This window comes from Cyprinodon tularosa, unplaced genomic scaffold, assembly GCF_016077235.1.
Source record: "Cyprinodon tularosa strain WSP-4 unplaced genomic scaffold, ASM1607723v1 ctg154, whole genome shotgun sequence".
In the NCBI taxonomy this organism is placed as follows: Eukaryota; Metazoa; Chordata; class Actinopteri; order Cyprinodontiformes; family Cyprinodontidae; genus Cyprinodon; species Cyprinodon tularosa.
This window is the reverse complement of record NW_024038375.1, coordinates 2555499-2572244: the sequence shown is the minus strand read 5'-3', so window position 1 is coordinate 2572244 and position 16746 is coordinate 2555499. Positions and strand designations below refer to the sequence as shown.

At 37.8% G+C, this 16746-nt stretch overlaps 1 protein-coding gene across 2 annotated transcripts in view; it reads right to left on the bottom strand.

Moving 5' to 3' along the window:
• Window positions 1–16746, bottom strand: part of tex264a (testis expressed 264, ER-phagy receptor a) — a 110985-nt gene that overhangs the window by 76663 nt on the left and 17576 nt on the right. The window contains exon 1 of one of the 2 annotated variants that reach the window (XM_038279981.1): window positions 13599–13775. The exons of the other annotated variant lie outside the window; for it this stretch is intronic. Coding sequence (XP_038135909.1) covers window positions 13599–13760 — 162 coding nt within the window. The 5' untranslated portion in view covers window positions 13761–13775. Of the gene's footprint in view, window positions 1–13598; window positions 13776–16746 lie in introns of those variants that run through there. 2 annotated transcript variants of the gene reach the window in all.

The following is a 16746-nucleotide window of genomic DNA, read 5'->3' as shown; positions in this document are numbered from 1 at the left end:
TGGCAAAATGTCTCCTTTACCTCCTCAATCCAAGAACAAATGCACTTATTTTGATAAAAAAATGACTTATCTAGATTCAGATTTTTTGCAGTGTAGAGATCTGTGTGGAGGAGTAGTGGGCCAAAATCCCTCCTGCAGAGTCTGCAAACCAGGGGAAAAACTACAGGATACGTTTGACCTCTGTATTGGAAACAAAGGCTACTGTACCAAATATTAACATTGAGTTTCTCTGAGGTTGAAATAGTTATTTGCAGCTGTATCATATAAATAAATAGTTAAAAAAGAATTTTTAGATTATATCTCTCACAGTGGACATGCACCTAGGATGACAATCTCAGACCCCTCTATGATTCCAAAGTGGGAGAACTTCCATAATAGCAGGGTGTTCAAATACGTACTTTCCTCGCTGTATAATTTACTGTAGTTCTAAAAGAGAGACCAAAACCATGAACTCAACAAAATCAAAGTCCAGTGGACTGTTTTCTGTTTTTCTTTTTTTTTTCTTTTTTTGGAATCTATAAAATCTCAAGTGAGACATTTCTCATGTTACATAATCAGTATCAAACACCAGGATACAAATATTGACCTTTACTGATGGTGCAATAATGAGCATTCCCACCATGGTGCAATTATTGTTACACCTGGTAAAAGTTTTTCATGCTTATTAATCTCCATTCCAAGAACTGAGGGCAGTTTGAGATTTCCCTTACCTTTTGATATATAAACCTCTGGCCAAAACTGATTGTAAGGCTAGTTGAGTTATTAATGCTGAACCAGCATTAAACTGCATGTGTAAAGACTATTTGAGTTGAACATGTGGAGCCGTTTGCTTTGCATACTCTTAAGTAGCAGTAGGCAAAGAGTGCCAGCCTTGGTGAACATCCTACTCTGGATGGTCAGCAGTCAGCTCACATGGAGTATGTGACAGTTCAAATTATACAAGGGCTTTGAATCCAGGTCACAAAACATGCAAGAAATTGTCCTACAAGCCTACATATTAATATACTGACTTAGTTTTTTTTTTTGTTGTTGTTGTTTTAAGACACTGTCAGTGTTCCAAACAGAATTTACAGCAATTACTAGTTTCCCCAATATCTGAACCCTTTAGTTTGACCAACAATATTCAAACATAACAGGTTCAGCTACAGGGCAGCTCTGCTGCGACCAGCAAAGCGTGTTTGTCTCACTGAATTATACTAAAAGAGAACAGACACAGGCTGGCAGTGGGGCTGTATCTCACTCACTTACTGGTAACTCTGCCAGCTTTATGTCTGTTAATGTACCCACATGTCTACATGAGGATGTGATGGAGGCAGGAGAGCAGTCAGCGAGCTAGTTGTCATTCAAACGGATCTAAGACAGAAATTCCCACTTGCATCGGCTCGCAGACAGTTTCTAACAGCCCCAGATGGAGAGTGGGAGCTGTTGTTACGGGAGCACTTTTTATTGTCGTGCTTCATGCTACATCCAAACCACTTCTTAGATTGTACAGCATAGTTTTAAATATCAGAAATGTTGTGTTTTCAAAATGTTACACTCAATTTAAAAAAAGAGAAACAACATCCTGGTTATATTCCAAAATATGCATGGTAAATATTAAACTGTAAGGATGAGAAAATGAAATATATAATTATAGTAAATGATAAGGACTTCTCTTCTTCATTTTGTTTTTCTCTATCTAGGCACAACTGTTGAATGAGTAATATTGTCTTTGTCAACATGCATAGTCAGCCTGGTCACAAAAAATCTGAGGATGACATGCTGGTATAATCATGTGCTTTTAAATAAAACAACTATCATAGGTACAGTCAAAGTTCTAGAAGCACAAATTAACTTACAAGTATAAACGACTGAAGATAAACCATGACAAAAAAATGTTTTAGCCCATTCAGAACAGACATGCATAGCATCTCGCTTCCTGACTTGTCTGATTCTGACAAGTTTCCTTGCCCCCGCTGAATAAAAGAAACTCCACTTCAGGATACTACTACCACCATAATTCTACCATGAGTGTGCTTAAGATGATGTGCAGGATTTTCTTCATCTTTTTGTTCAGCAAAGAACTAACTTTTTTCATTTGATAGCATTTTTTAGACTCATCTGACTGAACCCATCATTTCCTTCAGCTAGTTTGCCATATGGCCATAGAACCTTATACTGTATTCCCTGTTTGTTGTTTTTTTTTCCTTTCAAAAATGGCTTTCTTCTCCCCACTGTTTTGAAAGGGCTAGTTTTGTGTAGTGTGTAACTAACTGAGAGGTCCTGTTGATCGATTCTTTTGCCTGATCTCTGCAGGTATCACAGGGCCTTCAGGGCTCTCTCTCTGTTCAGTGCTCTCCCCGCACTACCGGCAAGTTAAGATGGGAAACATTTGTGATTTCCTCCATCCATTTTTTGTATGGGCACATCTATGTGTGATCTTCAAATCTTTAACTTATTCCATCCTCAAGCCAATAAATTCCTTTCTTAAATGTTTCAACATCGACACCACCTTCTCTTAGATACTACACTTTATTGGTGTGCTGCCGAACATCAGGAAAGAATGCAATTTGCAACATTACCATTAACTGCTTCGATGAAAATGTCAGTTAACCCAAATTTATCATTCCTTGCTAGGGCTGGGCGATATGGAAAAAAAACTATATCACGATATGGATTATTTTATATCACGATAACGATATATATCACGATATGCCACAACTGATGTTGCATTTTATGTTTTCATAGTCCCTCAGATGGACAGGGTTGAAAAAAATCTTTCATTGCCTATTTTTTACCCATCATCTTGTTTCCTAATATGAGAATCCCAACCTCAAACCAAGAACACCAGTTATGCAATTTGCGGCCATGACAGTGAACAGTATAGAATCTTGGCTAAAAAAAGTTAAGATAAAATAAAAAAGTTTATCACGATAGAAAAAATAGAGGAGAAAGGTCTCGATAGACATGTTTCTCTCGTCCTCACGATATATATCGCCATATCGCCCAGCTCTATTCCTTGCTCTCCAAAATTTTAATTTCTCACCTCTCTGTTAGCTTTAGGACCGTGGCCAATAAATGAGTCCAATGTTAAGTGCTGCATCCACCCAGCTTGGTGTTATGTTATTGGCATGCAGAGCATAAATGCATGACACCTCCAGTATCACAGCCTAACCAATATCGAATCAGTTGGGATAGCAATATCACACTTTAACAGGATTTTACAAATTTTGCAGCCCTAACTTTATTTCATATCAACCTACAGGTTAGACATAGACTGATAAGCTCTAAACCACAGTCCATTGGAATGGGTTAAGATCTGACTGCTTCTGGTTTCTGCTGTGTGGCCAGAGCAGTCTGTGGAAGGACAGCACAAAGCAGGCACAGATGGGAGCCAGCCACACTCATCTTCATGTCCCCCCCAACCATCCTCGCATAATTATCACATCTAACCCTCACAACGTTCTCTCCTTACATCTTATTTCTCACATTCTGGGATATTTTTTGCCCCAGCTCTGTTGCTACAACACCAGACAATTTCCATCATCCTGATTTGTTCTGCGAGCACCTTTCCGTCATAATTTAAACCTCTTCGAACTATCCCACCGGTGCTTTTTAAAATGGTTGCTTATAATACTGACGGTATCTGATCAGTGTGAGAATAGTGCCCTACAGTGAGTCTACCTTTGACAGATAATCACATATTCCACCAGCAGGAGGTAAACTCACATGTGTTTACAAAAAGAGCCATGAGTCACAGTAAATATAGACAGGCAAGCAGCTGTATCAGCATAGTCAGAATAAATTAGTACCAGAAAGCAGCAAAATACTGATCTACAGTGGCTTGCAGAGGTATTCATGACAACAACCAAGTATTTAATTTTTATGTAGCATAAAACAACAAAAGGTAGGGCATAATTATGAAGCTGAGGGGTAAAAAATAGGCCTCATTTTTTTGGGGGGGAAAACTATTTGAAAAGTGTGTTGTTCATTTGTATCCAAGGCTTTCTCTCAGTATGCTGTAGAATTTTCTTTTAAGGCAGATCTACAGATTTTGCAAAATTGGTAGCCTAGTAAACTAGCCCCACCCGCCAGCGGCCAAAATCATTTTTGCCTGCGAGTTGGAGAGGTCCATTGAAAGTAAAAGTTCTCTTTCTGTTGCTGTTGTTCAATAAAAGTACATTTGAACATAATTTGAGGCGAGAATAATATACTGTAAAGCGTCACTATATGGTCCATTTACCAATTTAATGCGTAACTAAAAATAATTTCTGAAGTTGAGAGGACGGCGGCAACCAGCGGACCTCTGAGGCTAATGGCAGCCAGGGCTAACCGCAGCCCGTCTGCAGCGGCCCAAGGATGGCGTGTGCAAGAAGAGGCCCTACGCTCATTCATTTTTAAGAACGTATGGTCGCCGTTTTACCGACAGGCTGTTTGTTTCCACCAATAGGCACAGACATGATTTGAAAAACAACGGTTGTTCTCATCAACAATCTTCCGATGTCTCATTAATTGGGGCCTGACTAAATAACACCTTTCATCTCCCATTTAGTCTGATTTATCAGGCTACAAAATTGGTTAAGCTTAGGCAAATTGAAGGGAGAATTTCGACTCGATTCAATAAGCTGACATCTAACATTTGGTCTGTCAAATAACATTGCAAAAGTAGTTTTTTTTTTACACCAACCAGCACTGTAAATTAAAGCAATTTCTGAGCTCCTCATGTAAAATTCTTTCTTAGGCTGATGTTCATCGTTTCCACTTAATAGTGATTTATCAGCAGGGATTGTTCAGGCTCCCCACCCCTTTCCTACATGGATGCATCAAGTGGATTGGCCTGTCAGCAGGGCTTCTGCAAAGAGCTACTCCCTGTCAACACTGGAGGTCTTTGATAAGACACAAAAGCAAGCATCGAAACACAGAGAGGGATAACAACTGTCCTCCCACAGCTCTTCCCTCGCTATCTTATATCTAGCTGCATCTCCTGCTCCCCACTCTGATGGACTAGAGTGTGTTAGCCAAACCAGTAGTTCGCTAATGATATCATTCAGGCCTCTAGCTATCATTCACATCCCACACAGTGGCAAGTACAAACAGCCGCCCCGACTGCATCTCATCTCTGCTTCCCTCTAGATAACACACCCTAGAGACAACAGACAATTAGGAAAGGGAGGAACATCACTCTGTGTACTTGACTTGTCTGGTCTTTTTCGACCGCAGTTGTTTTGTTTGCGTCTGAAATTCAGCCGCCACAAAAAGGCAGAAATTTGTTGGAGGCTGCTGTCAAAGGCGGCAGGGAGGTGTTTTACAGAAAGGCAGTGGGTGATTTTGTTTTTCACAGGTAGCTGAGGGGAGCCGACTGGGACTTATGTGGCCTGAGTGAGTGGCAGACAGCGACAAATAATGGGAAGGCTGAGGTGCTTTCATCTCAGTAACTTAACACTAATGTATCATATTTCAGAAAAAGGCTGTTTAAAGATTTAAACACTTATCCAGGCTGTATAAGCACCTTTGAGTAAACAGAAAAGTTATGTATAAAAACTATTAACAATGTAGGTGAATAGGTGGTGCAAAAACTTTTCTGTGACTCAGCTGCACAAATCAGATTATTAAAACTTTTTCCTGTTCCCTTAAAACAAGTCATCTGGGTCTTGTTGAAAGAAAAAAAATATTTTAAAAGTAATTCTGTTTCAAAACTATAAAACTATTTAAAGGTACAGGTGGTTGGATTCATAGATATAAAATAATCTATACATCAAATAGAAACAAGTCTTTATTAGGTAAAAAAAAAAAGAGGATTTATTCTCTATCATCTGCTTCAGGCTCACTGTTCTCTTCTCCTGGCCACATTTATTGAGGCTTTTTGCAAAGGGAAGGGAAGTTAAGAAATGAAAAACAAATTTGATCAGTTATTCATTAAAACAAAGATTCAAAGATTATTAACATGTAAAATGGATTAGAAGTTCAGAAAGTATGCACTTTTTTAAAATCAAATGTTCACAGAAAATATAGTCCACTTGCCGATCCACCAACACTATAAAAACTATTTATCTAACTTTCCATTTTAAATTCTGCATACTGAAAGTGCCTGAGTGACCAGCTTCTTTGCTTGTGTAGAGTGTAGGAGTTCAGTCCAACGCCTCTCCCCCTCATTACAGAGGCCAAACTGGGTGGATGCCAACCAAGTTGTCTGGAAATATTACTAATAGATAAAACAAAGGACAACCATCCATCACTTTTATTATCAGCTGGTGGTTTAAAACGGCTGAGATCAAGCAACAAATAGGAGGTCTGTTACGCTATCTGTAGTCTGGCTACCCAGCCACAAATGATCCTGTAAAAGTTAACTAGTAGGATTAATAATAAGAAAATTCCTAATTATATCTGCCTGCTTCAAATTCAGTATTTCAACCTTCCAAAAAAGTAAAAAAAAAACAAAAAAAAAACACTGGGCTTTGTTTCTAAGTTTGAAGACGTTTCGCTTCCCATCCAGGAAGGATTTCCAATTCACATGTCAGAAAGTTTTCTATATGATGTGGTGGGTTTCCCACCAAGGGGGCTAAAATATTGGTAAGTTGTTTAACAGTGTTGTATGTAACTGAGTTAATGCTGCTGACAATGGGTCTGAGTGGTGTTCCTTCCTTGTGAATGTTTAGGAGTCCATTTATTTTAGCCCCAAGGTGGAAAACACCACATCATATAGAAAACTCAAAAGACTTTGCAAACAAAGTCAAACATTTAAAGAAGGCGCCAGGGCAACCCCTGGTGCCTTTTGATGTTACTTGCATACCAATATCAGAGGCAGTAGAAACAGTCAGGAAACATCTTAAACAAGACGGTGACCTAAACAACGGGACTAATTTCACTCCGGACCAGATATGCATCCTACCAGACCTTTGTCTTTCCACAACCTATTTCAAGTTCAGGGATAATTATAACAGGCAGAGGCATGGTTGTGCCATGGGATCTCCCGTGTCACCAATTGTACCCAATCTTTACATGGAAGAAATGTAAAAAAAGAAAGAAAAAAAAAAGGAGAGAGCTTTCGACACCTTCAGACAAACACCACCAAGCCATTGGTTTAAATATTTGGATGAGACATTTTTCAAAATCCAGCTGAAAGAAGTGGAAGTGGAAGCTTTCACAAGACACATCAACTCTGTTGACCACAACATCAAATTTACCAGAGACGATGCCGAGGACAACAAACTACCGTACCTTTTCTGGTAGCACATGTAAGGAGATGGAAACCTCAACATTGAAATGTATAGGAAATCCACTCACACAGACCAATAGCTTCTTTTTGACTCATACAGTACCAACCACTGGAACACAAACTTTCAGTCATCAGAACCTTACAACACCAGGCTGAGCTTGTCCCTATTTAAACAGAGGGGAAGCACAAAGAACAGAAACACAGAGATGCTCTTCAAACCTGTGGATACCCAAACTGGCCGTTTGTCAAATCGGCAAGGAAATCCAGAAGAACATAACGGAGAGAAGATTAAACACAAAAACATCGTCATCCCATATGTTGTTGTAGTCTGTGAAAAACATAGGAGGATTTTCTCCAAACACAAAATTCCATTACATTACAAACCAAACAAGATGCTAAAACAGACTAAATTGATTTTTAATTTCAGCATTTTAGACAGACAGACTATTTAACTTATTTACATGCATAATGAAAAGACATGAAATGTATTATTCTTAACTAACTCAAATAAGGGCTTTCTGCATTTTGTTTCCTTTCTACAATCTCTGTGGTTTAACCTTTCTGAGACATGTATGCATTTCTGACTGAGAAAACGTGTCATTTTTCATGCAATGCATAATGTATCATATTTAGCCCAAATGCTGTTCTTGTCAAAAAGTAGATGCAGCATAAGCCCCAATTTGTTGATTTGTGTGATAAGGAGGTGGAATTTATGACCTGTTGGAAGGATACATTAGCAGTCTGCTTCAGGGTTGTTGTTTTTTTTGCCATTTATTTTTGGCCTGTGCTGCTTCTGCTCACAATACTTTCCATTTCAATGCGGTGTGAAAGCCAGCACATTTGGAAATGAGTTGCGGAAAGGTAAAAAACAAAATTTGGTTAAGATAAAAAAAAAAAAAAAACATAAAAGAAAAACCAGATCATATTCAAAGATGAAAAAAACAGGAAAATTTTAAAACCAGTTCTGTATTACAGCTATGGGACAAAGATGGTATGCTTCAGTGTCCATGCTTTGGTTGACAAAATGACTTGTTCTTCTAATTAGAGGTACAGAAGCTGAGACACTTTAGTTTTCCATCACATTTCAGTTAACAAATTACCAACTTTATTTTTTATTTTATGAATGTCACACAGTTTCCATTTTTATCCTCAACAAGAAGCAATTCTAGTGCATCTACAAAGCACATAAAGAAACGTATTGACAGCTGAAGGACCCAACAATGTTGCTTTTACTGGAGGCCTGACCAGGCTCAGTCACTGCACTGACTGCAATTGTATTTAGCAATTTTCCAAAAGACCTGACGATTGATAAAAAAGTAAAACAAAAGTGTACAATAAAAGCCATTTCCCAACAAAGGGTTTTGCTCCAGTGTTTTATGGAGAGGTTTATCAGCGGAGTGACAGCCAATCAATCTCTACCCATAACCCCACCACCCACAGGAAGGTGAACTAGCAAAAGGCACAAAGTCACTAGGAGTGTAACTGAGATCTACAAGGCTGTATGGCATTGAGTTGTTCTTGGAACTTGAACAAACCCTGAGCATTTAGCCTTTTTATCTCACTACATGCTCTGCTTTCCTGCCAACTTCAAATGCTACAGCAAGTTTGTTAATCACCAAAACAGCAAATGTCCATCAGTACAACCTTGTTGTTGTGATAGAAGTAGCGGATTCTACTCTTTTCCTCTAGCGGGGAAAAAAACCTACTCATTATCTGATGTTGTGTATATATGTTACTGTATGAACCCAAAGCAGTAGGACCTTAAAGCTGTTTATTTAGTGCAAGATAAATCATTATGGGAACATTTACCAACTATCTTTTCCTAATATCTTAAAGGAATAGTACACCCAAAACATGATTAGCCTATGGCGCCCGAGACAGAAAGGTCCATAAAAGTCCACAAAAAAACGTGTCAATATTCCTCCATACTGCTCGTCCAATGTATTCCAAGTGTCCTGAGTGGGTAGCATCCAGAATTTACTCGAAACGAAGTCATTTAGAATGTTTTTAGAGCATAAACAGTAGTGTATAGGACTTCCTGAAAGCGCGCACATGCGCGATCACGACGCTACGGAAGCCGGCAGACCAAACCAGATGAAAGTGCACATTCAGCGTCTGCTCTGCCAATAATGCAAGCGTAGAAGAAGAAATGTGCTGTTTACCTGTGCAAAGAAAGAAACAACGAAAGAAAAATGTCTGAGGACTTCAGTGTTGAGGAAGAGCATGAGTTCTTTGCCGAGCTGAATGCGCTGGTTTGGTCTGCCGGCTTCCGTAGCGTCGTGAACGCGCATGTGCGCGCTTTCAGGAAGTCCTATACACTACTGCTTATGCTCTAAAAACATTCTAAATGACTTCGTTTCGAGTAAATTCTGGATGCTACCCACTCAGGACACTTGGAATACATTGGACGAGCAGTATGGAGGAATATTGAAACGTTTTTTGTGGACTTTTATGGACCTTTCTGTCTCAGGCACCATAGACCTCCATTATTTGAATGTCAGCAGACGGCAAGAAGCCTCCCAGATCTCCAGATGCATTTGAGATATCAAAAAAGTACTCCAGAGTGTTGTTCAGCATGGGGGTGAGTAGAAAATGAAGGCTAATCATGTTTTGGGTGTACTATTCCTTTAAAGTACAATTTAAATACGCAATATTTCCATATACACATAAAACCCCTTCACATCCTCTCCACTATATTAAACCTAACAGACACACACCTTGAATCAAACACCATTCATGCCTACCCATGAGGTAGAAAAATAAATTGGATTCCATGTGGAAAGCAAGTTACAGCAGGTTTTAGTTAAAAAATAAACCTTTGCCACGGTTGTTGAGATGGTTTACCACTTCTTGGCCAGCTGGACACTGTGTCACTCCTCCAGCCAGATGTCGCAGAGCAGGGAGTTAAGGATGAATAAAATCTTCCATCTCCAGCACAGTCTTCCCTCTATCCTTATCATTCCTGTTGTGTGATCCAATAGAGAGTATTCTGCAGCGTGTTTCAATAAAAGGCAGACAAACTGATACTAGACATTTCAACTAAAGAATATACCATCTGATAACATTTTATAGCATTAAATATAATTCATCTGACAAACTCTGCCAGGCCCACAGCAGCATATCTTGCCACATACTGAGCACTTTATTAGCTATATTCTGCAAGTACCTCAATAGACCAACTATTAAACACAGAACTAGCTCAATTCTTGGTGGAAGAAATTCAAACAGGCTTAATGTTGCTGCACATCCATAATGCGATTCTCCCATTCCACCAAATCACAAAGATGTGAGGACTTAGTGACAGTACAGAGTGAACACCTTCATCGCTGGAGGGTGATGTAAGCTTTGTAGGTGCATTATCCTCTTGGAAGTGGCTAAGAGAAGAGTACTAAAGGGATGTAGACGCTCAGCAGTAAAGCATAGGTGGGGTTTTTAAATCTAAAAATGTCCCTTTGATAACAATAACTAACACCATAATATTCCCACCAGTCTGAACATTTGGTATGAAGCAGAATGAGTCCATATTGTTTAGGTCAGGTTCTGATCATTTGATCTGAGCAGACATTCACTGAACCAGGCAACATGTTTCTAATCTTCACAATCATTTGTGAGCAGGTGTAAACTGTGGCCTAAGATCCCTGCTCCTACTGTAGCTGATAGGAGTGACTCCTGATGTGGGTTTCCACTGGTGAAGCCCACATGCTTTTACGTTCAATGCGTTTAGAGAGGGCATAATTCAGACTTTAGTTAAAATGCTTGGTTATTTAATCCCAAAACAGTCTGTCCAATCTCAGCAATCTATTTTTGACAAAAAGCTGTAAATTACTACATACTGTCCCACAGATAGTAATCATTAATATAAAATATAGTTAGGGTTGAAAATTTCAGCAGATCAGCAGTTTCTGATCCATTTAGTATGAACAGCCCAACCATATCTTCATCCATCTCCTGTTACAGGTCTTGAACTCCAGGGAGTCGTCTTCATCATATCTAAACACCCTAAAATATTACATTGCGTATTACCCAGTGACATTCTATCAAGTGAGGCAGAGTCTCACCTGTTATAATGACAAACAAATGTAATGATTCAAAGATATGAAAGAATATCAATTGGTCCACTTGATTTTGAATTTTTAATTTTAAGACTTCAATAGTTAAAATCTGAGAATTCCCACATTAGTGTTTCTAAAAAGTGAAAGAGAGGAGAGGTGAGGCAAAGATGAGCTTTGCATCACCTGTAGTGGTGCTGTGTCTCACACTGTGACTGACCCAGGGATTTGGCTCATGGCCATCGCTGTCTCTCTTAGTATCGCCAATATGCATGTTGGAATAAATGTAATAATCAAATTAAAACAGGGGTACACATGTTACACACAGATAGACAGGTACATAGAGTTTTGTTTGACATTTTGGCCATCCAGAGAAAATTTTGATTAAAAATATTTTTCTTCCAAGTTCTAAATATTTGTTTATTGGGGAATCTCAATGAATTTACAGTTTCTCTTTTGAGGTTCATGAAATAATCTGAGAGATACTTGAAAGATAAATCAATGATTAAAGTCATCGATAGCTGCAGCCCGACTTTGAAGTTTCTACATCAATATTTCTTGATAGCCGATAAGCCAACTAATTAACCAGTGAATAAGAAAAAACACAAGAACAAAAAAATAGGTTTGATCCCCGGCTAGTTTTTATTTTACCTTAGCAGAAGCTTATTCAAAAAATTGGCAAACTGTTACACATAAATCAATACTATTATATATAAAAGTATTACAGCTGCAATTATTAAAGGTTTAGATCTCTATTTATTCACTGGATTGCCAATAGACCGAAAAAAACTGAAGTCACCTGCCGCTATCTTCCACGTAGTTGCACCATAAAAAATGATTAATGTAATGACCATTGCAATGTAATCAGTACATGTATATTACATGTACATCATCATTTAGCATTTTTGGCATACAATCCAATAGTGTGTGTAAGTGGTCTTGTTTTACCTACAATGTGAGGGAAGTATTTTGTAAAATATCCTACATGCAGGGACTTACAGGTACATATGGGGACATTCAACTGGTCCCTATATGGTAAAGTTCTGTTCTTTGAGTTGGGGTTAGGTTTAGGACGAAGGTGTGAATTCAGTTTAGGTAAGGATTAGGTAATAGCTGGGGTTAGGGTAAGGGTCTGGGTTAGGCTACATAAAATGAATGCAAGTCAATGAAATGTCCCCATATTTCATGAAAACAAAGCTGTGTGTGTGTATGTGTGTCCTATATGTGGGGACATTCAACTTGTCCCCATATGGTAAAGTTCTGGTTTATATTGGTAATAGTTAGGGTAAGGGTCAGGGTTAGGACATAATAAATGAATGCAAGTCAATGAAATGTCCCCATATGTCATTAAAACCCTGCAGTTTGTGTGTATGCGTGTGTAACATACTTAATATCGGACCACAGTATTATTTTTGCTTCATTATCACACTAATTTTGTTGTGATTGATTTGTATCACATGTTATACTACATGATGACTTTAGATTTATTTCAAAAGTCTTAAGCCCCCCTAAAAAATGAGAAAATCATTGTTGTTCAATGCTGTAGCGCACATATTGTTTACATTCCGAGCGGTCTAACTACGGAGTACCAATATGGCGGCTGTTGACTTCACATCACTGTGTACAACCAACGCCCTATCAGCAATCCAGTGAATAAATAGAGATCAGTGACTGCAATACTCAAAGTGTTATACTATTAGACTTAGACAGATTTATTTGTCATTTTGTTTACACAAGTGTAAAACTAAAAGAATTTTTGTTTGGAACAGCACTCTGGACAATTTTTTTTTTTATTTTTTTTTTAAGTGCAGCCTTGAAAAATAAAATTACGGTTCTTGGTGTTGATTATTCTTACTATATACACTATATAACAGTAGTTATTTCCAAGACAGAATTTTTCCATTGGCCTAAGCTATATAAAAGTAACATTAGGCTTAAATACGAGAGCTATAGAGTAACAAATATGTTTTGCCATCTACATTCAGAAGTATACCTCAACAGTGGAGGCTCGCAGTTAAACAACCTGGAGTTTAGGAGTTGCTTTTAGCAAAAGGAGTCTAGTAATCCTAAGATTGTACAAGTAAATTACAAATGAATGACCTGAGCAGTTAGCTCAGATAATTTAAAAGCATAGGCTTACATATGAAAAGAATGCTTTATTAAATAAATAGAGCCTAAAACCAGCCTTACAACTTTGAATTAAAGACTTGTGGGACTACAATCCACAACATATGAGTATTTATTTCTCATGTATACCCGATTTTAAAAGCGGCACCTTCTTAACACAAGCCTCACTTTCATGTTACTGCTGACGAAAGACAGACAAGCAGCAGTAAAATGGTAGTAAATTTTACCGGGGAGTGCAGAGATGCTCGGTGCTCTGATCTGAAATTCCGATTGATGAGCGGGATCACTGCAAGGCTCCCAAGGTTGCTGAAAATACTGCCAATTTTACAACACCATCCTCCACAGCAATTCCACACCCTCCCTCGTTTCTCAAAGCCACTCCCTTCCATGTTAGTAAATTTCCACCTCCAACTTGTCATGAAGGGAACATGTGTAGTTTGTAATAAAGAAATAAAAAAACAGCTGGTTACAAGTGTAGGATGCATATTATCTGAAGCTTCGAAAGGCAACAAATCAAAACAATAAAACCTCAGATATGCCACCTTTTATTTCTTCAGGGACGATCAAAAAATACATCACTGAATTCCTTCCTGTCCAGTATTTTCTTGGTTTATTTCTCACAGCTCACAACTAATCTGAACATCGTCCAATGCACACACTTCTTCTTTTTTTGTAAATTTCTCATCAAACTGCAAACAGCGAGGACATGCATTCCTCAAATCTATTTCTGCAAGATATCAAGGATGTAAATTTAAATAACAAAATTAAATTTTTTTGCTTTTTTTTTTATTTATCTTTAATTTTTCATTTCCTATCTAAAAGCTTAATAACAGCAGAATGGAGCAACTCTGCACTGAATGGTTATTTCAGCACAACTCTCTGAACTGTGGGTCATAAAGTTCACCAGCCTGCCGACTTGATGAATCTGTGTAGCTTATTCATAACCATTACACACATTTATGCAGTTAAATAGAGTAAGTGGATGATCATAAAAAAGCATGAGAAGTTGGCCAATCTTTACATTAACAGCACTCCAGTTCAAAGAATTCTGTATGATCATAAAAAGGCTCACATGCACATGCTATAATACAGAAACCTGTTTCAGTCAACGTATCACTATGAAGCCCCTAGATTAATAGCTTCAGATCTTCATCTTCAGGACCATTACCCATTAGTTTTCCACATATCTATCTAATGAGGACTATAAAACAGCTGGAATAATAGTTAACTACCAATTAGCGACTGATAACCAACTGGATAAACCATCAGAACTGACAGATAAAGACGTTCAGATGAGGACAGCAGTAATCCGATACTCATCCAAGTGTGAAATTCCCTTTTATTTAACAAGGATGACTCACATTTCCTTTGCTTTTATAAAAAATTAAATTGAAATATCTATGTGATGTAGTGGATGCTACTGGAAATAGTCAACAATATTACACCAACGCTGCCATCTAGTGTCCATAGGTCCCACCAGCATAAAGGAGTCACAACAAGAGAAATAAAAAGGTGATAATCTCATTGTTTTTGTTAGCAAAGACCCTGGTAAATAAAACTATTAGGACATAGTGCAACAAGCAGTATTATGTGCATCATAATTTTTGCTCCAAAACTATACATAAATACACACAAAAAACTATTTAAATCATATCAGCAAATATTCTAAACTGCAAACCCACAAAATCTTTTTAACATTTAGACCATCAGTGGTTCATAAATATGTTCACACTCTTATAGTCAGGTTTGAGCATTTCTAAATGAAATATTTTCCCCACTTTTAGTACAACATTATACCATCTACTCTTCAGTTTAATGTTAAGCCAATCTTTTGGTGTGGTATTTACAATAAAAACCATGAAAATACCTTCTGTATATTTGCATGACCTGATACTTGTTTAAAACACCTTTTTCTTCAAGTAGACTTTGGTAGCAAACTGTCTATAACCTACAGCGAAACTAGTTAATGTTTGCCAATACTGCTTTGTAGTTCTTCTATTCCAAGAGGCTTTTTCATGCAGAAATATAAGATCCCTCTGAATCTTTTCCTTTCTATATCAATGTTGTTCTTGGTGTTGATTTCATTTTCAAACTTTGAAACAAAGATGTTGCACTAAAGTGCTGCAAAAACAGTCACATGAGTAATAAAAACACACAAGAAGAGAGAGAAGAAAATGAAGAAAAAAAAAACAATGTCAAAACTAAAGGATTAGAGTAAAAACCTCGTAAGTAAGTCTATCTTGATTAAACCTTAATAGTCAAGGAAAGTATAATTTTAAGCCACTTACAATAACCGTAAAATAATGTTTTTATGTGTATTCTGTGTTTTGTAATACATTTTTTTAAAGGTAGAGTTAACAATGAAACGGAGAAAAGGAGACATTAAAGATTTCTTCATTAAGAAGAAACAAGCTCAGAACAGGGACAGTAAAGGTCAAGATGATAGCCTTGCGGGGAACAGTGAAGGTCAAGGTGACTGTCAGCCTGAAAGCAGCCAGGGACCATCCCATGTTGAACAAAACTTCCAGAGCCAGACCAGCACCCACAGACCAGGTGAAAACACAGACCCTCATTTAAATCCAGGATCTAAGGACAGATGCTGATGTATGCTGTACAGATTGTGAAGCTCTCTTGGGCAAATTGGGATTTATATTGAGCTACATAAAAAAAAATTTCTTTTATCTTTTATTAAATAAATTAAATTAATGGCATTGTGTACTGTGCAGTTTTTAATTGTTTGGCTTTGTTAAACATATGTACTTTATAACATATTGTTAAAAAGTAATTTATATTTGAATACAATTTGTTATCTATGCCAATCAATATTTTTAGATGCACCTAGAGAGGAGACCACAGACACGGATGATAATGACGATTATTTCGAATCGGATGACAGCAGCAGCTGCAACAGAAACATTTCGGGTCAGCCATTTCCTACATTTGCTGCACCTAAAGGTCCCCAAGGTGGATAGTTAAACTCTATATGTCATTTACCCACCATGTAAAAATGTGTGACTTGTCCTTTCGTATTGCTTATCTATTGGAATGCAGATGTTTCTATGGACATTTTGGTTAACTCTTAAATACCATAGGTTATTTCAAAATGTGCAGTGTTAACTGTAAAGTATTTTAAGTAATTATTACAATTTTCATCCACAGACTTGTGAGTGAGACAAATTTTTTAACTTTTTATTTCCAGATATTTCTCAAACCAGAGCTGGTGGCCCTGCTCAACCGATCTTGAATGCATTCCCTCGCACTCAGCACGGACAGGGTGGGACGAGAGCCTTTAATGCTGGTACAAAGAGTACACTTGGCTTGAGCGCTCTCAATGCCAGGATACTGCACATTGTTTTGTGTGCCGGCATTTTTCGC